Source organism: Sphaerodactylus townsendi, linkage group LG03, assembly GCF_021028975.2.
Source record: "Sphaerodactylus townsendi isolate TG3544 linkage group LG03, MPM_Stown_v2.3, whole genome shotgun sequence".
In the NCBI taxonomy this organism is placed as follows: domain Eukaryota; kingdom Metazoa; phylum Chordata; class Lepidosauria; order Squamata; family Sphaerodactylidae; genus Sphaerodactylus; species Sphaerodactylus townsendi.
This window is the reverse complement of record NC_059427.1, coordinates 81,506,283-81,533,317: the sequence shown is the minus strand read 5'-3', so window position 1 is coordinate 81,533,317 and position 27,035 is coordinate 81,506,283. Positions and strand designations below refer to the sequence as shown.

At 44.6% G+C, this 27,035-nt stretch overlaps 1 protein-coding gene across 2 annotated transcripts in view; it reads right to left on the bottom strand.

Moving 5' to 3' along the window:
- CAMK2A (calcium/calmodulin dependent protein kinase II alpha) overlaps positions 1 to 27,035 on the bottom strand; it is a 185,441-nt gene that overhangs the window by 41,316 nt on the left and 117,090 nt on the right. For both annotated transcript variants that reach the window (XM_048491386.1, XM_048491387.1), the window contains exons 4-8: positions 17,185 to 17,239; positions 12,622 to 12,687; positions 11,209 to 11,281; positions 4,623 to 4,725; positions 1,780 to 1,863 (exon numbers count right to left, since the gene is read on the bottom strand). In XM_048491386.1, coding sequence (XP_048347343.1) covers positions 1,780 to 1,863; positions 4,623 to 4,725; positions 11,209 to 11,281; positions 12,622 to 12,687; positions 17,185 to 17,239 — 381 coding nt within the window. The remainder of the gene's footprint in view (positions 1 to 1,779; positions 1,864 to 4,622; positions 4,726 to 11,208; positions 11,282 to 12,621; positions 12,688 to 17,184; positions 17,240 to 27,035) is intronic.

The following is a 27,035-nucleotide window of genomic DNA, read 5'->3' as shown; positions in this document are numbered from 1 at the left end:
TTCATTCAGAATTCTCTCAGCCCCATCTACCTCACAAGATGTCTGTTGTGGGGAGAGGAAGGGGAAGAAGTTTGTAAGCCACCTTGAGTCTCCTTACAGGAGAGAAAGGCAGGGTATAAATCCAAACTCTTCTTCTTCTTTAACCATAGAGTTTTGGGTGAATGCTAGAGTCACCCAACATATTGATGTCACTTCTAAGACACCAGAAGCAATGTCATCATAACAGGGATGCCTATTGGTCCCCTCTTTTGCCACCCAGCCGAGTGTTAGCAGTCAACAGTACGCAAAAACAACAGGAGGTGGTAAATCTTCTGTTGTACTGGGAGATGAGGCAACCCTATATAAAATGATTTAGTTTTGCTTCCTTTCTTCTTTTGTTCAGTGAGAATATAAGATCGTTCGTGATTCTAAGCAAAATTTTGAGGATAGACAGATAAATAATCAAGAGGTCTTCTGAAGCTATATTAATGAGAGATATAACAGTCTATCCACGTAACAGACATCACAGAAGTACAATTTTTAACTTCCAAAATACTCTGAATATGATGACTATAAGTTCCTAGATATCCTACACACACTTTAATCTTTTAATAATTTCCTAAGGCTTTCTGTCAGCTAAAACTCCCCCATTTAATATTTAGCTTTTCTCCCTGAGGTGGAAAATGTACAGTAGCAGGTCTCCTCACCCCAATTTCTGTCTAATGTGTGGGCTCAAGCTTTGTCCGTGTTCAGTTTCTCCTCCACCAGCACAACCTCAGGATAGCACAGCCTCAGTTGTCAGATGCCCTGGAGCTTTCCCCTCACCCCCATATCCATGCTGCCAGATCCTTCCTGCTTCTCTAATGTAGCATATTTAGATATTGGGAGATTGATCTTTCGATGCAAAGTAACAACAAAGAGGGCTTTTGCAAGGAACAGTACAAGCAGGCATCTTTTTGGCTCCACCCCACCCAACCTCCCCTGCTCTGTTTCTGCCCTCCCTGATGGCTAAGAAGGCTTTTAAGACTTTATTTCAGGCAAGACTGTTTTAAAACAAACCTCTCTCTTGTCTTCTCTTGAGACAGTGGTGGGGAGAGAGAGAGAGAGAGAGAGAGCATGTGTGCATGGAGGGGAAGGGAGGGGGAGAGAATATCAGCTCTGTGCCTTTAAGGCTGTTGATGGGTGGAGTTAACAGAAATGGGAATTCAGCAGACAAACTGCACTGCAGGCTGCCTCTTTGCATGTAAACAGATAAATGCAAGGATAGCCCACTGCACAGAGAACTGGCTCAAGGTAAATGTTCCATGTGTAATGGGCCAATCTGTTACAAAAGAGTTTTTGTCATTGTTTTTTCTTATTTCTTGATTATATTTCAACTCATGATGCAGACAATGGTTATACAGTCTCATTACATAAATTATTTGCTATATTTAGGTAGAGAAAAACAAAAGGGTCACACCAGTCACCAAAAAAAAAACAACACAGGGGAATAGGTTTACTGGGTTTATCCTCTGATGAAGCTAAAACAAAACACACATCAGAATACAGCACTGTGGAAAAGGTACAGATGTGTGTTTTCTGTTAGCTTTATCAGAGGATAACCCCAGTAAAACTATTTGTATGTGTTTTTCTTGGTGACTGCTGTGGCTCTTGTTTTTCTCTACCTAATACAGCAAATAATTTTACAATCTTTGTCTGTATCATGAGCAAAGACACAGTAGTTGGATCACAGTGACCGCTTTCTGCTTTCCCACAAGTTTATATCTAGTACACACCGATTTTTCAATCAACCTCACTTACCACATGCCCACAAGTCCACGGCTTTGCCATAAGGGTCTTTTCGGAGAACTTCTGGAGAAAGGTAACCTGGAGTGCCTGCAAAACCTGAGTGAAACAAACAGTGGTAATGTGCAGTAAGTTAAACCATTGCTGCCAGAAGAGTCTGAAGCTTTAAGCGTCAGTGACATTCCCAAATTTATATCAACGTAAGCCAAATCCAATTTGCCTTGATTCTACAATGGCCACATTTAATAGCAGATAATAAAAAAAGCAAAGGAAGAAAGACATAAATCACAGGTCCTACATGAAAAGAGGCATAAGCCAAACTCTTGAAAAGGTAAACCATTTATATATCCATGACAGTGCTACAGGTCTATTTGGGATCTTGGTATATATAATCATCCACTCCTTCCATTTATGCTTATATAGAAGTTATCCTCAGGCAACCAACTAGTCTATAGGAATCCTTCTTGTCTTTCTTTTTCTTAACAATCTTCACAAGAATTGAAGAATTGTACCTTTAATACTTACATACTTTTACAGCTGCATTTCCTATGTTATTCTTGTTCCAAAGGATGTCCAATTTAAAAAGCACCTTAGTAGGACTGTACCATTGAGTGAAATATAAGCAAACAAAAACCCCATTGGAAGAATGCTCCTTCCAATTCACCTTTTTCTTCTGTGCTCTTATTTTCTGTAACTATTATAAAAACCCCAAGTGAAGGAATATCAAACAGTTGTCTGGGTGTATGCATCACACACTACATATTCCCAATATGGAACCAACCTTGATGAGAAAAAGAGAGCCTATTCAGAGTATGTGCCATGATTCCTTGGCAGAATGGGAAAAGCCCAGAATGTGGTAATAAAAACAGATTGCATTTGTTTTCTTACAAATCAAAACTTTAAAAACTCAGTTACAATCCCAGAAGCAGCAGTGGGAACTGAATAAAACATTCCATAGTTGAAATATTGCTCGCACACTTTTACGCATCTGGACAGCCATAAGGGCGTGAAACTTGCATAATTTAAAAGAAAAAAAGTGATATTCTAAAGAACAACAGCAAACAGAATTAAATTTGCATTTACTACCACATTCTAGACTTTATCCAAATTCCCAAGGTTAACCCAAATGTACATAAATATTTTCACAGCCTTAAGTATACTTAGTATTGTTAATTTATCTATTTTGTTTTTGGATTTGAAGAGCACTGAGAGTATCCCTTTAATCTGAAGTGCACTGATCAAGCATTTGTGACTCAGAATATCCCCCCCCCCCCGGTACAGTTTTAGACTTAAGACTTAGCCTTTGAAGAAGTGTGACACCATGACCTGAAGAGTCACTACAGCAGCAAGTGTTTACTGTACCAATGGTTATGCCAATACATTATAAAACATATTCACTTGGCAGGGCAGAAATATTATGAAATCACAGACAACAGATACATAACCAAAGATGCAATGTAGTATAACGGATAATGTCTTGACTTGGAAAATCCCTATTCTCAGCCCTGAAGTTTAGGGTGAATGGATAATAGACAGAAGCATAAGGAAGAAATCCCAGTAGCATTTTAAAAAATACCACACAAAAGCAACTGGGAGGGGTCAAGAATTGTTTAGAATCCCATACAGAGGTTAAAAAAATATGTTCTTTGTATGATAGCCTCGTATCTAAGAATAGAACAAATGGGGGTGGGTCCCACAGACAAACACAAGTTCATGTCAGTTAAGTACCAAGGGTAGTAAAGTCTACCAATAGGCCCTTTATGCACTTCCCACTTATCACATGACTGAGAGCTTCAAAATGGGGTTTCCCCACATCTTTTTGTGTACCTTTTAAAGTGTCTCTTTTTTGATGCCCTGCATGCACCCACAAACTGGCTTGAAAAAAGCAACCATAAGGTTCAGGAGGGAAGCAGAGGAGGGTGGGAAGGAAGACAGGAACCATGTCTTGAAAAAAGCAACCATGAGGCTTGGTAGGGAAACAGGGGATGGGAGGAAGGGAAGACAGGCTAAAGCAGGGGGTGTTGAATTCATTTGTTATAAGGGCCACATATAACATAAAGGTTACTTGGTTGGCTGAGCTCAGAGGAGGGGGTGGCTGCCTCATCTGGCAAGTACATGGGGGATCACCAGGCCAGATTGGCACTGGCTCGCCAGGTCAGATAGGAAGCAGGGGGTGGCAAGGCTGCAGCATCCTCGCTAGGCAAGATCACTGGGGAGGGGCTTCCTTGACTGATGCCAGGTGGAGGGTGCCTGGACTGGTGAATTTGCTGTGAGGTCTCCAGCCTAGATTGGGAGCAGGGTGGCTGGGTGCTTTACCTGGCTTGCAGACTGAATACACCCTCTCAAGGGGCTGGTGGATCCAGTCCCTGGGGTTGACATTTGACACTCATGGCCGCTAGAGCTTATCAGCTGCCTTAGCGAAACTAGTCCAGATCAGATGTATCTTTTATATGGCTCCAACAGGCAGTGAACCACAGCAAAAATATGAAGCAAACAAGGCTTAAAGCTATGAATCTAAAAAATGTAGCTACAATATATTTAGGACTGCAACCAAAGATTGTCTTTTTCCAGGGACAATTAAGTACAGAAAGAAAGAGGGCCCTGATTGTGTTTTTTGAACTTTCCTCTAAACTAGCCCATAGTTGAATTCCTGCTCTGCATGAAAATAACTACTAAGCACTTAGTTTCAGCACTCTGGTGTTCAGCTAATGCATCAGAAGTGCAGAGAATCCTGTACTTAGATTTTGGAGATTCCCAGAGTGTTCAGAGCAACCACATCCTGCAACTTGAATCAAGATGCTGGGGGGCGGGGGTGTGTGTGTGTGTGATGCACTTCAAAGCCGAGTTCCTCCACTCACCAAACCAAGCTTGCTGCTCTCCCTCCACTTCAATGGCAAGGCCAAAGTCAGCCAATTTAACAGCAGCTCCCTTCAGCTTGGATGCCAGGAGAAGGTTCTCTGGCTATAAGAGGGGGAAAAAAGTCAGAGATCAATTAACATTCAAATGGAAGAGGAGAAGATGAAGAAAACGAAGAGTAATAGCAAGTGTCACTGAGATACTGACAGAAGCTGCAGCCCTGAGAATTATGAATAGAAGAGCATGCTTTGTCTATAGGAATTTGTACTCCTTCACACACAGGGCTAGGATTATAAAGCAAAACAAGAGCTTAGCAACATGCATGCCCTGTTAACACGCACTCAAGTGAGTGTCAGTTTCTGTAATGACAAAGTCCAATATCTATGTAAGCAAATGTATTTCATTTTACTCAGTTAATTTGATCACAATTGAATATTTGAAGAAGTCTTGATCACCAAGTGGGATGTTGGTAGAAAATTAAGCAAGATATAGGGCAATGGAGGCTATGGAATGGAAACTGGGAGGAAGGTCAATATCAGTGAAGGTCCCATCACCACAGGAAGTCCGAGATTTCTTATAATGTGACATTTTAAAATGTACCATGTGTACATTTTCTTGAGATAGCCATGACTGTTCGAACCACTCTCCCTCTCTCACACAATCTCTGTTTTTGCAGAATAAAATAATATTTGGTAAGGAGAGGAAGTATATTTATCATTTGTCAAATCCAGGGTTGGGGGAGTTGTATCAGAGTTTTAATGGGTCACTAGGCTACCAGTCACAGTTGTTGTGGGCAATGCTTGTTTGAAAAACACACTAATTGTCCACTTATTTTTATCAGTTGTCATCAGTTGTTCTGGATACCTGTGCTACCTCAGTTTACAAAAAGAGAAGATATTTCACCCAGCATTGTGAACCATATTTTCTCTTTTGTGTAACCCCTTTCAATAAGAGGTCACTCAGATAATTTACCCAGGAATCTCTACTGCTGTTGTCTCTTATTCTATACTAGCTTCCCCAAAATTACCAATTTACATGGAAATTAATAAGCAGGTTATCCATTGAGGCTTTGAATTCCCAAAGCTATAATATATTTTTTTATTAAAAAAAATAACCTCTAATGCTTCTAGATTGTTTAACTCTTGTACGTGTTCTGCTTTGGGATCTGGCATCGGTTGGAAAAAGTAGACAGTATTTGAATCAGGGCATGATTCTGAAGGTGGCCTTTCTTACTCTACCTGGGCATGGTATGTTTCTGTGTGTGTATGTGTGCTTGTGTGCCTCTTGCATCTTGAATTATGTAAATCAAAAGATCAACATGCCAAACTGAGTGTCTGTGCACAATGAGTGGCGAAAACAAAAAAAAATGCAGAAGCTGTTCTCTGCAACTGCTGTGTGGCTGAAGAAAAAGCTAGATGGACCCAGGGAATCTGGGCTCAACTATTTAGTTTGGCTGCTGATTGTGGAAACTATGGGCATATGATATCATGAAGTTTGATTGCTGTGTGACACATAGTTCAACAACGTTAGTTAGAAAATATTCTTACACATGGCGTTATATTTATATTCTGCTTGTCTCACTGAATGAGGTGCATTGTTATTTTAAAAAGCACTGATTACCCTTGTTATATAAAGCAGAACAAGATAGTTGGTTTCCATATGTGGGCAGGTTACCGTGGTTTCCCCATTACTACTGACCAATATAGGCAGAGCAGCAGGGCTTCTATGTGACTGGTTCCCCACCAAGTCCTTCAACAGTAGTAATCCCTGCTTCCTAGTGTGTACCGTGTTCTCTTAATTTTAAGATTTCATTTAAAAAAAATTCTCTAGCCCCTTTTCAGAGAATCTGAGGCACACATTGTTATAACATCATATTGATATACTGATAGTCAGTTATTGATTTTGAAAAAGCCTTTTTGTGATGGGGAAGAAATGGCCACTATGAGGACTTGATCAGGGGAAAATGGCTGACATATGAGTGGGATAATCCAAACTTTTCCACCCTCACAACAGTAGGGGTGCCATCTCCTAATAGGGGTGGAGGATCCCTTGCCCTCAGACTGTTCCAAACAGCAATGGGAGAACAATTTTTTTTAAGAAAGATCATTGGGCTTTGGCATAATTACATCACTTCCAAGAAAACCAGGAAGGATGTTAGTCCTCTAGAAATCACTTGAAATTCTATAGTAAAACCATAGAGCTGTCAGTGATTCTTAAACAGGACTAACATCACTCCTGGGTTTTCTTTGGAAGTGACAGCACAATGTCATTGCCAGGGTCCCCTGACACCCCACCCCCCAAGTTTCCCTACCCTACATGGCAGCTATCCATGCTTTGCTGCATTTTCCCCCAAAACCTTACAGCAAAACAAATTTGAGAAAGATAAAAAAAACACCCTGGGAGATGCACAAATGCACCATTATACTATACTCTCTTACAGTTACATTGCCCTCCAAATTCTACCATTCCTAAAACTCATTAATGTATAAATGAGGAGAGTTGGTTTAAATGCACAGTCAGCTTTGGGGACATTTTAAATTAGAACAATTTAAAAGCTCTGAAGGCTTCCACCGGAGTGCAAAACTCCTCCGTAGCATAAACGGGGCCAGTTTTTCCACCTCGCTGCTCTGGCCAGCCCAACCAATGGATAGGCGCTGAGAAGCGGCACCCTCCCCCCGCCGTCGCAGTGAAAAAAATGGAGGGAGAAACCTTGGTTTTTATAAAGGAGGGAGAAACCTTGGGCAGAAAAGCAGCGTGTGCAGGCACTGCGAACAGGAGGACAGTGATTCGCTCGCACAATCAAGGATTCTCAGTGCCTGATTTGTCATGTAAAACTAAAATAGTGAAAGTGACTGGTGGGAATGGGGTGAGATTCAGCCAATCCGAATGTGGGAAACGGAGGCTGCCCACACATGCGTGAAAGAGACTATGGAAGAGCTCACTGTGCTTAAGCGGTGCTTATGGGAAAGGCCCGAGCTTGTGGGGAACCATGCGGGGCTTCCCTCACTGGCCCTGACTTGAATGAAGGACAGAGCCAGGCAGCAGTGGGGAACTACAAGCAGGGTGAGAAGCCCCGCAGCAGATACATTTCCTGGCTAAGCCATGGAGCATTTAGAAAGTGCAAAAACAGCCTTATAAGAACCGCTCTAGATCTGCTCCCCACAATGATGACTTTCCTAAAGAAACTCTAGTTAGCCATATTCTTGCTAAAAATAAAAGTGCTAAGTTTATTATGTTGGAAATCTCATTCTCCTTACCAGGCAGATTCCACATGGGCCAAAAACAGCGGTGTGAAAACGGTGTAACCCTTTTACACCACTTTAAATCCTTTTACACCATTTTCACACTATTTTCACACCGCTGTTTTTGGCCCATGCGGAATCCGCTTAAGAGTGGCTGTTTATTTTAGGCAGTGTCTCTATCATTAGGTTAACAGGTGCTCTGAGGTTATCAAGTGCTTCCAGATGTTTGCACACCCCAGATGTAGCTCCATGTTCAGTTTGGAAATATATTTATTTGGGATGATCTCTGACATCCCACAGCATGCTGTCGGAGTGGCCAGTTGCAATTTGAGAGCTATCATCCCTTAGAATGACAATGATGAGAAACATCAGGATTTCTTTTGTGATATGCTGTCTGATTCTTTTCTCCCATTCAGCAGTTTTATTAGAATGACTATTACACAGAAGTACAGTAAAGTTTTGTTCTATCAGTTGCAATCTCCAGCATGGAAGCATTCAGCTGGCTCAGTAATCCCAAAATAAACTGCATTCAAAACAATTAGCGCCAGCCCCTACTGATTCCCTGATATTACCTGGAGCGTTTGCAGCATAACTGTAAACAGGTTGCAACTGTTTTGATTCTTCATGCTTATGACAATGACAAAAGGGAGTTAAAACCAGCTTCTTCCATGTGAGATTACTAGGTCTTACATTGGATGATACTTTACCTGCAAACCATCAGTGGAGAAACCAGTATGGAAGAAAAGGGGCCACCTTGCTGGGACTTACTTATCTGTGCATTGAGTATTATTTGATCATTCTATCTCTGGCCCCTTCCGCACACGCAAAATAATGCGTTTTCAAACCACTTTCACAATTGTTTGCAAGTGGATTTTGCCATTCCGCACAGCTTCAAAGAGCATTGAAAGAAGCTTGAAAGTGCATTATTCTGCATGTGCGGAATGAGCAGTTGTGTACAAACTTCCAGTACTGACTTCTGATTACTTTGTAAGAAATATGAATTAGTGGCCTGTGTCCATATTGATGAACAAGGCATCAAAGCTCCTTTGCCCCAAGCAGCTCCAAAAAAAGGGCCAGGAGAGCAGACAAACACAAGGCAGGTAGGGGACATGGGTGGGCACAGAAGCTGCAGGCCCAATGTGACCTTTTCTCCTCCCCAAACCCTGATGTCCCCAGGCTTCACCCCCAAATATCCAGGAATATCCTGATGCAGAGCTGGCAACTCTACCAAAACCAAATTAGGATGTGTCTCAGCTCTCCCTGTGTCTAGCTGTCTGGATGGAAAAGCTGCGGGAAGAGAGAAGAATGGACACTGGTGAACTGCACCCCTTCTTCTCTCAGGACAGAAGCCTGCCAAGACCAAACAGAGTGAGGCCCAGAGGATGCACTGGTCATCGCAAACTCAGATGACCCAGAGAGGCTCACAAGTTCCAAGACTGAAGTGTGCTACTCAATTATAATATTATACTTGTTTTAATTCCAATTTTACAATAATTGATTCTTTTGACAAATTCTGTGAAGTACAATTCAGCGAGGGAGATGAGAATTTTCTGTTAAAGATCCCTAGCCAACACTCCTCCCTCACTCCACCCATACACATGCACTATAGAGCTTCCAATTTCCAAGGGGTTTCCACGGAAGAAGGAATGACTCAAACCAGCAGGCACATATAACAAGATATGTTCTTGTTTCATCATGATATGACACCTAGGTTCATTTTTAATACCAGAATCCTGAGCTTCAATACATAAAGAGCTGCTCGTTTAGAACTGAATCAGCTGGGGACAAGTACCTGCTGAAACATTTGGACCTAATTCTCACTTAGGTGGTAAACTTATATTTTCTGGGCTGCACTACTTCAAATTACAGGTGGGGCTCACATGATCCTTCATACAAACACACTGCTATACTAAGAAAGTAATCCTAAGCAGGTATGTTCAGAACCCTACTCATGTCTTTTCTTTGGGTTGCCAGGTGTCCTGCTGGGACAGAAGACCTTCTGCTGGCATTCAAAGCAGAAGTGGAAGAAACAGATAAATAATCATTGGACTCATGGCATGATCTCACTTCTGGGGAAAACCTGAAACTCATGATGCCAGTCCTCTCTGGGATTCACCAGAAAATCTACAGTAAAATTATAGAGCTTCCAACAATTCCTTGAGTGGATTGATGTTATTTGCGGCCAGATGTGCAGAGGCTACTCAAGTAACACAGAAACGGCTTGGATTGAAATAGAGCCGCAGCCCTTTTTATTTACATCATTATTAACAGCGAAGTTGGGTGAACAAGAGGAGCGCATCTTCACAGCCGATCAGCCTCCATGGCTTCACCCCCATTTGTTGAGGATGACAGAGGGAATGACTGGCCACGAGGCACCCTCCCCCTCCTTCTGTGGCCCACCCATCTGGGGTGTCGGGCTTGCCTGCAGAGGCCCTTAGTGGCATGCTCTCTGAGTCCATCCCTCTCCAAGCCTCTTATGGAGGCCCCCAAATGCGGGGAGGTCTGAAATGCAAGCTCAGTCTCCCCCAAAATTGATGTGCTCCTCTGCCAATACCGCCCTCACAGGACTGTGACAAAGAAACTAAAATATCCCAACCCTTCAGGGAGGGTGGGTCAGTTTGACTCAAGGCGTCAAAAGAGGCCAAGGCCACCGCGTGCTGCCTTATAAAGGTAGCTTACTCCACCCTAAAGCCCGCGTGTGTCAGCACGCATATTGCCGGGTGGTGAGGCAAGCCGTCAGGCAGCCCAGGGACACGCATACTCCTTTGCTGAAGCCCTTACCACTTGCCCTGCCCCCTGTCGCAATTATGGGCCTAGTTGACTCTAGTGTCGTTATTTCTGGGGAAAATTGCCTCCCACCAATAGCATTCCCCATACTCCTCCCCCTCTGCCTTCTGGGCTCCTGCTGGTTGTTAGGCTATGCCTGGAAGACTGAAGTCACATATGCAGAAACACAAGCACATTCACACTGATATCCAGCTCTGTTTTACTTTGCCAGGGAAAGCTTACAGATATTCCACTGGTCCAGTGATGCTAAAAACAGTTTAGGGGGATACATAGTAGTGGGGAAATGGTATGAAGACAAAGAGTTAAGTAGTCCCTTCTATCCTGGCGGTGGTCTTCTCCTTTAAATTGCCACCCCAATAGCTTCATTCTATGCCTAGGTTTGCCCTGGGATAGACGATCAAATGCTTCAACCACTGTGTCATTGTATCTCTGACAAAGATATGGTATAATTGATTATTCGGACTTTCTGGTTAGATAAAAAGGAGTTTCAAAATAAAAGTATTCAGTCTTCACGTATGACACTTAACCAGAAGTATGTTCTAGAACTCAAATCCCTTACCTTTAAATCTCGATGCACTACACCCATCTGATGGCAATGTAAAACAGCTTCCAGGATCTGCTGGATGCAGTGGCTAGAGAGAAAAAACATTGTCAATGCTGTAAGAGGGGTAGGGAGTTCAGTGAAGGTTGAATTTTTAACAATGCCATTTTTTAACTTATATTATTCCCACAACTCCCACAACCCCATTGCCCTTTGCAGCGGTCAAAGCTGTGGCATGGCTTACACATTCTGGTTTCTACAAAATGGAAAACAACAGAACAATCCTGATTGCCACTGAGACTCCACCAGAGGGGTCATTAGAGCCATTCAGACTCCTCGGGTGAAAAACAGAAATGCAGCGCTGCCAGTTTCTTTATAAGCCTGCAGGATTACTGAAGGTAATGAGCAAAAACAACTTGATCGGTTTTGCACAGAAATGAGGACAGTAGATGGGATGGTAAAAGCAACATCACTTTTCCCATGTTGGTAGATTTCCCCCATGACATCTTGATAAAACATGCACATCATGTTGCAGACATGTGGAAAGATATAAAAGAGGGTCCAGGTGCCAGAACAGACAAAACAGCTGTCTGCAGATGAAATTACTCTATTAGCATCTGACAAAAATGTAAACAAAGTAATTGGCTATAATATTCTTGGTATACAGGAAACTTAATAAAAGCTATTTGAAGGGAAATCAAGTTGATAATTTTGCATGCAACACTCTGACTGCAATTTTAAATCTAGCTGAACTAATTTCAAAGTTTGGGCTAGACATTTTTAATTTTTTTTTTGCATGACAGCAATTTATTTTACAAGATGCACCAGCATATATCCCCTAAACCAATTCTGCAAGCTTTAGAAACAAATTGTCCCACACATTAAAACACCTACTCACCATTCTCCACAAATTCATCAGTATGTTCAAGCCTAAATTAAAAGCTGGCAGATTTCATTTGGTTTGAAAATTTAGAGTGCAATAAAACTGAAACCATCCTTAGAAAATAGCAAATCCATGCTTTATGGTCAGGATTAGTGAATGTCTTCTTCCTCCTAATTGAATGAGAACCCCAAGCAAGGATTTACAGTCACATCACCAGAAATAAAAGCTAAACAAAACCTCTCGCAACACTAGCTCATAGTGTAGTTAGATTCCAGTTTAATAGCACCTTGAAGACCAACGGATTTCTGGAATATGGGCTTTCAAGAGTCAAAGCTCCTTTCTTCAACTGCAACAGAGCTACCCTCTAGAAGTATCATGATGTTGTTGTGACTGAGGAAGCTAGTGAATATAGTGGAGAACAAGAGCAATACATGGATTTGTTCAGCGATGCCTTCTGCAGACTCACAGCCTGTGGTGCAATATCAGAGACCAAACTTTTTTAAAAAAAATTTGGCTATTCCTGTGCATTTTCAGCCTCTCATATTCACCTGGCATCTGCTTCACTGTAGAATTCTCTGGCTACAATATCCTCAAACAGCTCCCCACCGGTGACCCTGCAAATAAATGAAAGTGTTGTCAGCTCCAGTATTACAGTGACTATACTGTCACCAGCATGTAAATTCTCTGCCCCGCCTCCACCAGTACAACCATTTGTCAGTGCAGCACTATACAAGTCTCTATGGGAAGAAGCCCCTGGTCCTGTTGTCATGGATTGAATTATGTTTAGTGTTACCACTCCACTATTCCTCCCTCTTTCTGTGTTTACCTTGAGTGGCAGACAGATGAACCTGCAAATATTAGCAGATGCAATTGTACTACAGGATGAATCTTGCTTGCATGAAGATTGCCTCTTCTGCTTGACTCCATGCTTCAGGCAGGCAGACCACCTATCTTTTACTCTCTTCATATGAGCCTTTTTGCATGTTTAGCTGACCAAATGTTTATTCTGAACTAATTTAACCCAAGGCTTATATTCTTGAAAAAGCATTCCCAAGTGGAATGGGTGGGTGGCCCTGTATGTGACATCTAACAAGACTGAATACTTCACACAGCACTGCTCCGAGAAGAACGGAGATGGATTCATGACTGGAGCAGAAGGAACCAACTATCAGTCCTGTGTGAATCTGGCGCTTTCTGCACGGGCCATATACAGCGTCCCAGGGATGGCAAAAATGCTTCACAGCAGCGCCGTCCTGGCTTTCCCCAGGTGGTGTGAAGCCGCCCCTGAAAACCTCACTCAATGAGCGAGGTTTTCGAAAAACAGGGTGTTCCCACCAGCGTGGTGCGAACTGCACCACCGGGAAGACGCTGGTCTCCCCGTTGGCTCCACTCACCATCTTGTGCAGCATCCCTCTGTAGGGCTGCAGAGACCCACCCATGCTGCCCTCCGACCTCTGGAGGCCGCAGGGCAGCACGGGCGGGTCTCTGCAGTCCTCCAGAGCGACGTTGGATGGGACGGTGAGTGGAGGGGGCGACCAGAGGCTGAAGGGGAAGTGCCGGCTGCTCGCATGCTAGCATGCAAACGGCCCCCGAGCCTCTGCCAGCATAAATTATTTTATTTTTATTTATTTTATTTTATTATCATATTTATATACCGCCTCATCCCCTGAGGGCTCTGGCCGGTGGAGGCTCGGCTCCGCGCATGTACAGAAAGGGCCTCTGTGTGAGATATCAGAAATAAAGTGCACATGTTTATTCATGCCACATATATGTAGTACAGCCATAGTATCTAGCATGGAGGTCCCCAATATGGTGTCCACCAACACCTTTCCTGGTGTTTGGCAAGTTTTTTTTTTTAAAGCAGGACGGCCCGGTGGGGCTTTTGCCCAGCAAAGCTTCTGATTGGCCACTGGAGATTTGATTTTCTGTACAGATTTTTTTAAATGTGGCTTTGACTGCAGTTGCCATCACCGCCCAAAGATCTTCACTGTGGGGCTGAAAGTAAGCTGTGGTAGCTGTTTTGCAGCAGGCTGCCCCTCCTGCAGCAGCCATTTTGTGGCAGTCATTTGGTGGCTGAGCTCTGTCAGAATTCCAAAAGTGCATGCAGGCTCAAAGGAGGTTGGGTACCCCTGATCTAGCCTATTGCCCTACCATTCTCTTAAGGAACCCAGGGCAGGTTACACGACCAATCTGACTGCTTCTTCCTGAATTGCCACGGCACTGCAATATCCCATACATTTTGCTCCATCACTGTGACACCACAACTTGCAATGCTTCAGAGGTACACTGGCTTTATACTTCCTCATTTTGCCCTATCTAGCAGACCACAGAATTAACTGTTTAGTGGAAACTGTGAAGGTGCTGATCACAATGTCTTTTGGTCAAGAGGAAGGTTTATCTCCTCCCACTTCCATATCACCTTACTCTCATGTCTTCTTAGCATTCTTCTGATGCTATACTCTCATTGCAGTTTTACACCCAGAGTAGCAAGGGAGAGATAAGGGGAAACAGCAACTAAGCAAGGAACAGGAGATTGTGGGAGATTATTTAATTGCCAGTCTACTGTGTCTCAGAAAACCTGCAGCATTAAGCAAGTTCTTTAAAAGAAGTCAGAGAACAGTACAGGAGTAGCTGACCCTCCAGAGGCGCCACATTAAATATGCTAATTGTTGCTCTAAGGAGATTGAAGGGCTGATCTGCATAAAGAGCTATGCTAATTCTCTTAAATTGGATGCTACAAAACACTGTAAAATCTAATCTGCTTAGCAGCTACTGTCTCCAAAGAGTTGACATATCCTACACACCACAAAGCGCCAAAGTAGACTGATCCATAAGCAGATTTCTCACACGCTGGTTGGGGGTGGGGCTGAATTGGATTGGGATTATTATTATGATGGATAAAGGGGGTTAACTCCTACCCTGTCCCATGCCATTTTCCAGGGCATGTATAAGGTACTTTTTCTAGTAGGATGAAAGTGGGAGGGGGGTAGGGAAGAATTTGACACAAATTTCCATAGCAGTATTTATTTATTTGTTCCATTTATACTCTGCCGTACACTGAAGTCCCAAGACGGCTTACATAATGGGGTTAAAAGCCCCATTAAAACATAAAAAACCACCATAAAAACATCATTTAAAGTCCGTTTCAAACCAAGAATTACTTGATCTAATACTGTTCTTCTTCTGTTTGCAGCTACGAGTGATCGACGCCTCTTTTATGTCCTCCATTAGTATGGAGGCCTTGCTAGATTTGTCTTGCTCTATACATTTATTTCCCTGTGGTTTACAGCAGTACTACAAAAATTATCATACTATGGACTTTCCCAACAACTAATCATAAGTATGAATTACGATAGAGCTAAGGGATCTTATTAAACTCAGGATTATAGATGTCGAGAGGCAACATGACCTCAACAGACTTAAAAATCCAATTTTCAGCAAAATAACTCTTAATAAACTATCAATAATGCCTTATCTTACTTCTCTGTCTAACGCTAACCATCAAAGAGCCTTCAGCCTACTCCGCTATAATGCCCTTTCCCCTGCCTATACCAATGGGATTTATAACAAAGTACCAATTGAGGGCAGAATTTTCAGATGTCAAACAGGAGGTGTTGAAAATACAGAACATATTCTATTTGAATGTTCATATTATGATGCGATATGTTGGATGTGTCTTCCCTATGATCAGGTGAACTCTCTTTTGGCAAAGAAAGGAAAAACCAAAATACTGTTATCAGATACAAAAAAAATCTAATGTATTCTGTTGCCAAGTTTGCTTGGATCTCTAGCCAAATCAGGAAGGATCGACAGAGCTCTACTGGCTCTGCCAGCTAATTCTCTTTTACTATTAGCTGGACACTGATTTTGTGCTCATATCCTGAATTCTCTGATGCCTATTATCTGCATTTTATTATTTGTTTTAATCTATATTTCTGTAATTTTAACCCTTTTGTGTTTTACTGGTCAGTGACCATAAATAAATCTTTCATTCATTCATCCCAACATCCTTTAAAACAAGTCAATAAAAACATCCATTAAAAATTCCCACCCCTCCCACCCCCACCTTTCAGTTGGCATTGATATGGGGACCCTGAGGGTCACACGCTGAAGGCCTGGATAAAGAGGAAGGTCTTAACTAGGCACTGAAATCCATAAAAAGTTGGCACCTGGTGAATTTGTGCAGGGAGGCTGTTCCACATTTTGGGGCCTGCCACAGAAAAAGAGGATTTGGCTTTTTCATATTTATAGAAAAATTCCAGGTCCTTTAAATTCCAAATGAAAAATACCAGGGGAAGATGATGCATAGTCCTACTACCCTTACTTGAATGAACAGTCAGCGATGTTCAACACTGATTCTCCTGAATCCATTCTGGACTATGCCCTCAAAGGAAAGATAAGATTCAGACCGGCAAATTTGACTTGAAGTCTTATGGTGAGGGGAACATTCCCTCTCTGCTGGTTTGGACCTCTTCTTGACCTTCAAGGAAGGGGGTATAGACAAGACTCTGCCTGCCCTGAGGTAGATGTTGGAGCTAAGGCTACCAAGGGGGCTTTAGACAACTTACCCCTGGAATGGATGGAAATATCCAGAGCCAAGGAACATTTGCTGAAAATTGCCTTCAATCTCAATGTCCTGACATGGCGAGCCTTCAGAGTGAATTGAGAATAGACCTCACAAGAGGCCAGAATATGCCCCTCCCCGAGGCACAATAGACAATCAGTATGGCCATTGTTCTTGGCCATCTTCTCTCCACCCTTAGAGCATTTTTTGAATAAAGTTGACCTCTTCTTCTCCGTACCGCAGCTGAGAGAGAAGGAATAACTGGGCTGACAAAAACAGGAAGAGAAGAACAAAACATCCTCTCAATGCAGCAGTGAAAGGAGAACTGGGGGGGGGGGGGATTGCTCCCTCTCCCTTCCCTCATGATTCAGCAGAAAACTTTCCTGCCTTCAGCTCAAGAGGGAGGGAGAACTCTGGAGATGCACCCTTCTCTACAGCAGGCCTGTGCATGTGCAGCCCCATGTGGATGAATGTGATTCCTCTCCTGGAGCTTCACAAAAAACTCCACATACCTATGAGGATTTCTGTATTTTCCACTAACACTTACAGGTCAAATATCAGATAGTGGTGTGCCTCTTCTGATATGCTGTCATGGAGTCTCACTGTAAAGATAAAACAGATCAGGTTACCAATCAGAATGAACTTAATCATTTAAAAAAGGTTATTTTACCTCTATCATTAGATTTTAACATACATAATTTGTGCAATAGAGTGCAAGTACAGGAACCTGGCAGAGATCACACAAGTCAACCTCATCTTTATCTTCTCTCTCCCCTCCAGCATCAAGCCATCTATTTTATTGTGCTAAGTGCTAAGGTGCTAGCATTCACCCTGCACAAATGTGAATATATAGGGTCCTGAGAATACACAGAAGCCTTTGCAGAACTTGACAAGAGTTGCAATATTTCAGAATAAAATGGTTTGTATCCAGTGAAGTAGCTATGGAAAATGGAACCCGGGGCAGACTCCAAATTTTCCACATACACCCCCATGGGCACCCCCCACCCCCGTGCCCTGCTGCTTGAAGTGCTGTGATGTTCTCCTTGTGGGTGCCAGTTATCAAATTAGCTTTGCCTCCTCCAAGCACAGCTTTTGTATCAGAGGAAATACTCCCCTTTCACAACTTATGAAAGTGAAAAGACCAAGAGTGAAAAGACAGGCATGAAATAACCACCTCGACATTCCTCTCTTGAGACTCCATACATTAATGTATGACGACTTTCAAGGGATCCACTGAATACTTTGCAACTTATTGTTGCATTGCTGCCTTGAGTTTAAGAAAATAAGATGGCACATACTATTTTTAATAATTAGTAAATATATATTTTATCTGCGCATGTATAATGAAACATGGCAGTCAGATTTCTGGCCTTACGCTCTTGCAGGTGCTAAAGTTTGCCAGGTCCAGTTAGAGAAATGTTACACCCAGGAGTAAATTCCACCATGCTTGATTTTTCCTATCTCTGCTACACTAAAATGGAAAAATAGTTCACGGAATTGAATTGACAGAGATGATTACAGTAGACACCAATAAGGCAGAAACTGACAGGAGTTATTACAGTAGATTTCCATACAGCAGAGACTGACAAAGTGATTGCTATAGTACAAAGCTTGAAGTACAGCAATCTAGTTAAAGTGCTGAACATTTGATTAGACAATTGTTATGGATGTAACAAAGCTATTCATGTAACTGTGTAGAGTATTTGAACACACTTGAGCCGATGCATATTTAAATATCACTATTTGGTACTTATAGCAGGATTACTTGATGTTTCTGAAAGTTGTGAACATGTGTGTGGGAACAATTTGGAGACTCAAAGGGAGAGGAATGGAAGACAATAACGTGGCTTCATATGTCTTCATGCAAAATCTGAAGTCTGCAGATTTAGCTACTGAAATTTCAATCACAACCTCTTCAGCACAGCCTTTGGAAAAAATCCAGTTCTTATCTGATCTCTGCTAGAAATAGGTTGTGGTAGAAAACATTTCCAACTGTAAGAAGAACGTAACAATCTGTAACGAAGGAAGTCTGGGAAGACTCCCAAGGCATTCAGAACTATTAAATCAGAATTTCCTGAGAATGTGCTAATACATAGAATTCCAGGTTTTGGAGCAATGGGTCCAAAGCCACAAAAGCATATTGCAATTGATTATTTATTTATTTATTTATTCATTCATTAGATTTCATAGACCACCTCATCCCCGAAGGGCTCTAGGCAGTTCACAACACAAAACTAAGGACAGTCAATAAATAACTTAAATTACCTCTAAAAACATTAAAATCAGTATGCAGTATAACATCCCCATATTAGCGGCACTTAAGGGTGGGAGGGACAGGCAGCGCCCCAGATGGAACTCATATAGGGCACTGCCAGAGATGACACTATGGCAGGGCCTCACAAGGGGGCAGCCAATCCACGGCCGGCCTCACCAAAAGCCCGGTGGAACAGCTCGGTCTTACAGGCCCTGCGGAACTCGCCAAGGTCCTGCAGGGCCCGGACAGCTGGAGGAAGAGTGTTGCACCAGGCAGGGGCCAGCCGCATCATTGAAGGACCGGAGACTTCCAGCAACTCCACCGATGCAGAGCGCAGCTGTAAAGGATTCAATGGTGTTGATGGTGAAGTAACCTTGAGTGCATTCCACAGCCCGGGCGATGGGCCAGATGCATCGGCGAAGACTTTATCTTTGCGCGGGAGATGAAGCCTCTGTTCCCATGGGAAGCAGGAAGGGGGGATGGGGTGCCTGGTATTATAACCTGTGCTTCTGGCGGGAAGTGTCATTCCTGCCACTGCGTGTACTTGAGCTTTCTAAGATGTCTTAATAAATGGACTTTTACTACCAAAGCCTTTTATTTCTCTCAAGGCGCCTATGGAATTCTCTTTACATTGTGGCAGGAATCCTAATTCATCTATATATCCTGTTAATGGACCTCTTTGTTCTTGTATGGAGAGGTTGAATTTACTATGGAAGGTGCGCGTAGCCTCTAAAGAGGGTTCCTCGACCTTTCCCCTTTCTGGATCTGGAGGAAACTTTTCAGCAGGAGAACGGGCTCGCTGGTGGTTCTTTCCTCGGCCCTCGTGATCAGCACGAAGTCTTCCTTTTACCTGAACGAGTGGACGCGGACGACGCAATTTCATGGGGACTTCCTCGAGATGCTTTGGGGCGCTTGTCTATGGATCGAAATGCCTGTGGATCGGATTTCTACCTCGCTCGTGCAGGATTACAAAACCTGTGATGCAACCTATCAAGTGGAGGAGACGGGCTTGACCACCTTTCATAGCGGCAACCCAGGAATCCATTGAACGCATTCCTGGACTTCAGATTTTGGTGGATGCTCCCAAGGAACCACCGTGGGTAATAGTGCGCCATCGGGCCCGGCCCAAAGGACACCGACTCAACCTGGAATTGGGAGGGGTATCCGTATCGGCTTCCCCAATCGACCCCCCCCATCCCGGGTCCCCGGCGACCGCGATCTGAGGTGCCTCGGGAGCCACCGGGTGGCTACGGCTGCTACGGGTGTCTCCGGTGGGCTCGCCTCTGATGACCTAAGAGTCTGAAGAAAGCCTGCATTCCCAGCCGGACCGCTTCCTCTCCCATCGAGAAGCACTGGGATGAGGAAGTAGGGCTTAATTTCGAGATGCCTGCCGCATGGAACCGCGGAATCCGCCAGCTATGGGAGGAGGAACGGGCACAGTTGCAAGAGCGCCAAACCCTGCAGAGGGACCGGAACAGCAACGCTAAAGAAGTTCAGGCCTCCGAAAGTTGACCGTGCCAAAGACGCCAGCCCAACGCGGCAATATGCCCAGAATCTGTCAGTCCATGATAAAGTTCTGGAACAGTCCAGACTGGATTTACAACGCAACGCCGAAAAGCTGCCTGGTATTCTGGCGCGACGAAAAGTGAACTCACTGAAGCCCTTTAAACGGACGGTTTAACTGCTTAAATTAGGGCTGGTGCTGCTTTTGTATTACGCGCACTAAGATGCATTGACTCGGCAAGGAGAGGGAGCTGGCTGCTTTGGAGAGGGAACTAAGGAGGCAGCAGACCAGGGGCCGCAAGTTGGAATCTATGCTGTTACTGATCATGCCGGTGCTAGGGGGGCCACGCATCTGGGTCCTGCCACCCAAACGCCAGCTGCACCGCCAGCGCTCGATTCCAGCCCCTGTACAACAGCTTCGCCCAACCTGCTCAGCCAGCGAATCCACCTCCCAGCAGGCTTAAGAGTCGGCCGAACGGGCTACTTCCGGCCCCGATACCAGCCCGCTTTGATGGGACCGCCTAAACTTCCTACTTCCATCTTGCAACTCAATGCCCACTTGAAGACTATGATGATCTATACCGGGTCTGAACGCCAGCCGCCGGACATCGGCTCAGTCCTAGATGGGGCGGCAGCCGACTGGTTCGCGGACTGTTTTGGATTTGCGATGAGACTCTCTCGCGACAGTGCCCGATTCTCCAAGCTTTGAGAGCGCTAAGATCCAGGCGCCGAGAATGAAGCTATCCGCGACCATCAAACCATCCAGCAAGGCAACCGCCCGTTTGCAGAATTTGTCCGCACTTCGCGGCGCGGTTGCCTCGGGACTTCCTCCTGAGTGGCCTGAACGCATGAAATGCTACCGCTCGATGCTGTGGATAGCGCAAGCTACGGAAACGGCAAGCTTTTAATTCGGTTCCTCGTATCATTGCAGATTGATCCAGTTGGGGTCTCGCGGCGCCTCGCTTAGCCAGACGCCATTAAGCGAGGCCGCCCCACCGAAAACCACACTACTGTGTCCACCTGCCGCTTCCAGCCGCCTAAAACCACCTTCTGAACCGCCGCCGACTTGGGGTTGTGTTCTTACTTCGCGAGGGCCAGGTCATCTAGCCGCCTAACTGCTGTCCTTAAGAAGCAAAACCAACCGCCTCCAGCGCCCGCTGCATCTCGGCTTCCGCTAAAACCACCACGCAGGTCAGGCCCCACTGGCTCGCTGCCTAAAGCGGTGACCGGTTGCCACCCAGAGGAGGGAAGCAGCTGTCTGTCTTTCTTCAGCCCTCATGGACATGGGCCCCACTCCTGACGCGCCGTGAGTGAAGGCAGCCCCATTACTGTTCAAGCATTTCTGGCCAACCCCGCTTAAACAATACCCCTCGGTGATTATAGCCTGGCCCTTGTGGATTCGCTGCTCCCACTGCTTAATGCGCCCCAGGTGGCAGAGGAGCTAGGGTCTGGACCAATTCCCCTGGCTAAGCCTATACCATTTCACTCCAAATGGACGCAGCCCTCGAAACGAAGGACCGCCTAATACAAAACACAGCCGTTCCTCCTCCTCATATACCACCATTGGGAGAAAATTTTCATTTTGGCTTCAGTGGGCCGTTAGCGGCATGCCTGGTTATTGTTACATGAACCAAAAATTCATTTGAAAGAAAGGATCCTAGAATTCACTGACCCTTCCCTTATGTGAACACATGAACGGGAAGAAAACCCTAATGTCTCCTGACTCTCTGGCTTCCTCAGTGATTGTTCCGCATCTCTATTGACATCCCAATCTGCATAGCTATCAGGATCTAGCCAGAGTTTCAGGAGCAGTGAATGCGCATCAATTGCCACCCCACAGAGACACTCGACTGTAAAATTGTCATATACAAACCAGGGCGAACTGCCCAAGGGTAGAATCTACCGCATGAGTCCCAATGAGGAGAAGGAACTGCTTAGACAAGAACCCTTTGCTCTCAGCGTTTCATAATGGGCGGGCTACCAAACACACACACGCTGCTCCCGCTTTGTTTGTCAAAAGAAGATGGGTCTTTACGCTTTGCACAGATTATCGAGGTGTCAATGCGGGCTCCCTGTCCAATAAATATCCTTTGCGTTTGATCAAGGACCTTGTAGATGCACTCGGCAAAGGACGCTTTTACTAAATTAGACTTGAGAGAAGCTTACTACAGAGTCAGAATTGCTGAAGGATATGAACACCTCGACTCGCTTAATACAAAGTTTGACAGTTTGAATATTTAATAATGCCATTCGTTAAGGGGCCCCCCGGAGCTTTACATGGCCCTTATCAACGAAGTTCTCCCATGATTTACTGTACAAGGGAGTTGTTGCATATTTAGATGACGCTTAATTTACCGCGAAAACTATAGAAGAGCATGAAATTGGTCCGAGAAGTATTAAAACGCTTGTTTGACAACTCTCTTTGCCAAACTCTCCAAATGCTGTTTTCATCAGACCTCCATTGACTATTTAAGGCCGGATTCTCACCAGGGCTTAAAATGGATCCTGTTAAAATTGATCGCAGTCCTCCAATGGCCTGCCCCCACCATCCGCAAAGAGCTCCAGTCGTTTCTTTGTTTTGCTACTTTCTATCGTGATTTTATAATCTCCAATTTGCTGGAACTGACTCTCCTCTCACAGACCTTCTACGCGACTAAGGGTAAAGATTCACTGTCCACCAAGCCCGGGGCCCCTTGTCTGGTTCTGAGGAATGTCAAACAGCCTTTCAATCTGTTAAAATCTGCGTTTACCACCGAACTCAACTTAAAGCACCCCAAACCCAGATCTCCTGCCAGGGAGTTCACGCGGACGCTGGACAAAGCACTCGCAGCCCTGTTGCAGAAAAAAATAAAGATGGTAGACTGGTTCGCGGTGCTTATTTGTTCAAAAAAATTTCTGCGTCAACTCAACTGGACTGGAGACAAGGAGACTGCAGCCATCAGCAGCACTCTCCACTTCTTACCACTGGCTGGAGGGGCTAAGCACCTTTCAAGTTTGGTCGGATCATAAAACCTGGCAGCTCTTTCCCACCCCCCCAAGATGTCCGCGAAAACAACTTCGTTACCGGAATTTCTCGCTTCTTTACAGTCCATTTTTTCCCTGAAAAAACCAACAACTGGCTGACGCCGCTACTTACCCGGAGGGGGGGGTGGAGCTGCCTTGGCGACATTCCACGCGACTGTTCTTTCCTCCCCAGTTGGGTTGGCTGTCACCGATCTCAAACGTCCGGGCCTCCACCCCCGCTCTTCCCAGTCTCGCTGCCTCCTTTCCTACTGAATTGAGGAGGCTGGCTGCATGAGCCTCCAGCGACCGAAGGGACTCCCACCGCGCTTTGGAGAATGGTGGAGTTTGGCGGGGAATGTTAACGTGCTCTCCTCCAGCAAGCTCTTGAAGCTTGCCACGCATGCCCGGGTCGGCTGGACATTTTGCTTTTTGAAAACTCTGCACTTAGCCCGCCGCAGTTCCTGTGGCGCCGCACGCGCAAAGACATTGAGGCTTACATTAAAGGCTGCTCGGTTTGTGCAGAAAACCATCCCGGAAAGCCCCATGGACTGTTGAAACCTCTCCGTGAAGCCCTCACTTTTGGGAAGTCATCTCCATGGATTTCATTACAGATTTGCCCTCGAAAAGTCATGGCAACATCGTTTATGGGTGGTGGTAGACTTATTCTGCGCAAGCCCATTTTATTCCATGTGCTTCCATCCCTCCTCCGCCCTAAGTTGGCACGGTTGTTTATTCAACATGTTTACCGCCTCCATTCACCTATAGTGGTCTCCGATCAGCGTCCCCTAATTCATCTCAAAGTTCTGGAAAGCGCTGGGTTGTTGAGTCGTCACTCTACCACGCTCAAAGTGACGCTTTGATTTGAGAGAACTTAACCGAACTCCTAGAGCAGTATTTACGTTGTTACACCAACTACCACCAAGACAATTGGTGCGTTTTATTCCGCTTATGAGCACTTCTACAACAATGCGGTTCATATAGTAGCACAAAGAAAACCCCTTTGAAATTGTGTCTGGTCAGCTCTTCCGCCGCCAAGGCCAACTACCAGCAGCTTTGGACCCCCCAGAATTTAACAATGGATTTCTATCCTCAGTTGGATGGAAGTCGGTCCAGACCACTTTACAGCAAGCAAAGGACTCCTTAAAACTGTAAGCGGATAAACACCGGCCAGATTTCCGCGTGGGGCTCCTGGGTGTATTTATCTACAAAAAATCTCAGAGACGCATAAATTCTTCTCCAAACTTGGCAAGAGATTTGTGGGACCTTTTCAGATTACTAAAGTGATTAATGATGTCACTGCCCGCTAGATTTGCCTTAACTTCTCTTAGTAACATCCATCCTGTCTTCCATTCCAGCTTGCCTAAGGAGGCTCCCCGCCCGATGCCTGGAGAGACGCACTACCGAGAGGCCCCTCCCACTATTATTGATGGCCACAAGCACTACTAAATTGACGCTTATCCTGGACTCTCGCTTTTAATCGCAACCGCTGCGGTAATACGGCTTCTTGGTGGGATATCTCTGGGTATAATCAATGGGTTTATTCCGAAAACATTGAAGCCCCCACCCTTATTGATGCTTTCCACCGCGCCTTTCCGCACAAACCTGGGGGGAAGGGGTTTTCTTTAGGGGAGGCAGAGTGTAAAGGATTCAATGGTGTTGATGGTGAAGTAACCCTTGAGTGCATTCCTACAGCCCGGCGATGGGCCAGATGCATCGGGCTAAGACTTTATCTTAAGGCTGGAGATGAAGCCTCTGTTCCCATGGGAAGCAGGAAGGGGGGATGGGGTGCCTGGTATTATAACCTGTGCTTCTGGCGGGAAGTGTCATTCCTGCCACTGCGTGTACTTGAGCTTTCTAAGATGTCTTAATAAATGGACTTTTACTACCAAAGCCTTTTATTTCTGCGTCTATGGAATTCCTTACAGCAGCAGTCTATTAGGGACATATGGGGTGAGACGGTCCCACAAGTATGAGGGCCCCAAGCCACAAAGGGCATTAAAGGTTAATACCAACATCTTGAAGACAATCTGGAATTCCACCAGAAGTCAATGTAAGTGGCGCAGCATGGAGATAATATGATCTTGATAAGTACCCCCCGTAAGAAGCCAAACCGCTGCGTTCTGGACCAGCTTCAATTTCCAGGTCAGTCTCAAGAGAAGGCCCACATAGAGCGAGTTACAGTAATCCAACTGCGAGGTGACCATCGCATGGATCACAGTGGCCAAGTCAGATGGGGAGAGGTAGGGGGCCAGCCGCCGGGCCTGGGGAAGATGGAAGAAAGCCACCTGGGTAACATGGGCCACCTGGCCCTCCATAGAAAGGGAGGAATCCAGGCAGACCCCCAGGCTACAAGCCAGGGAGGTTGGGGCCAACATAACCCCTTCCAAAACTGGTGGCTGAAAATCCCTCACCATGACCCAGCCAAAGGACCTCCGTCTTCGATGGATTGAGTTTTAACCTGCTCTGCCTCAACCAACCAGCAACCAACTCCAAACAATTATGAAGGCCCTCTGCAGTTTGCGTTCATTGTGCTTTTTGATCTTTTCTTTTATCCTACCTTCCTCCCTAAAACTCAGAGTGGTTTATATGGCTCAATTATTTCATGATGGGAGAGAGGTAGATTAGACAGAGAGACAGAATCTGGCCCAGGGTCATCCAGAAAGTTTTACAGCTGTGCAGCACTCCTTAATTCTCTAACCATTACACCATACTGGCTCTCTCTTTAAATATTATCCACTGAACCAGTGCACCAAAAAATACTCAGAACAAAGTAAAAACAATATTATCTAATTAGCGTAAATGTTCCAAAACGCAGCCTCTTCTGTCAAAACATGTATCCAACTACACACTTTTGTGCATTTAAGATTTCTGAAGAGGGGACAGCAATTGACACCAACTCCTTTTTGTCCTCTAAGCTGGTTGCTGAGGGTCTGCTGACTACCAGAAACAAAATTTTAGAAGGCTCAGTGGAAGCAGAGGAAATCAATGGAAATCACTGCCTCCACTTAAGCAAACTTGTGTGCATGTTGCAACCAACTCATGGGAACCTCATGCAGATTTGCCTGGGAGGAGCTGTTTCAAAACACAAGATGAGGAGAGGTAGTTTGCCTTTGCTTTCTTCTGCATAGCCGCCCCAGTTTTCCTTGGTGGTCTTCCATCCAAATATCCATCCTGTTGACAACAAGCTAATATGGGTATACAAACCATTTAGTTTAAAAATGTTGCTTAGGTGGTTTAAAAATGTCAGTCTGTTTCAGTAGCTTTTTAAAGAGTTTCCTGTCTAACAAGCATGAATTTCAAAATTAAGTATGAATGAGAGTTGCTATGTTTTATATGTGAACTTGTGCATACAATGAGAAAATCCCTGGCTGCCTTGAAACCAATTTGTTTGAAATTCAAAATGTTCATGTATATTGCCTCCATTATCTCACCACAGAAGCAATGATTGGAGTGCACAATTATTTCTGAACTAAGGGCACCAGAGGTACAGTTTCCAGATTTAGAATGAAATTGCTCTTAAGCCTTTCAAAACATTTTTTACAAATGCGAGTGCAAGGAAAATGCAACTATTTCTGCAAACCACTTGGAGTGGTGAAAAGTGGCTAACAGCATCATCCTGAGTAGGCTATTGAATTAAA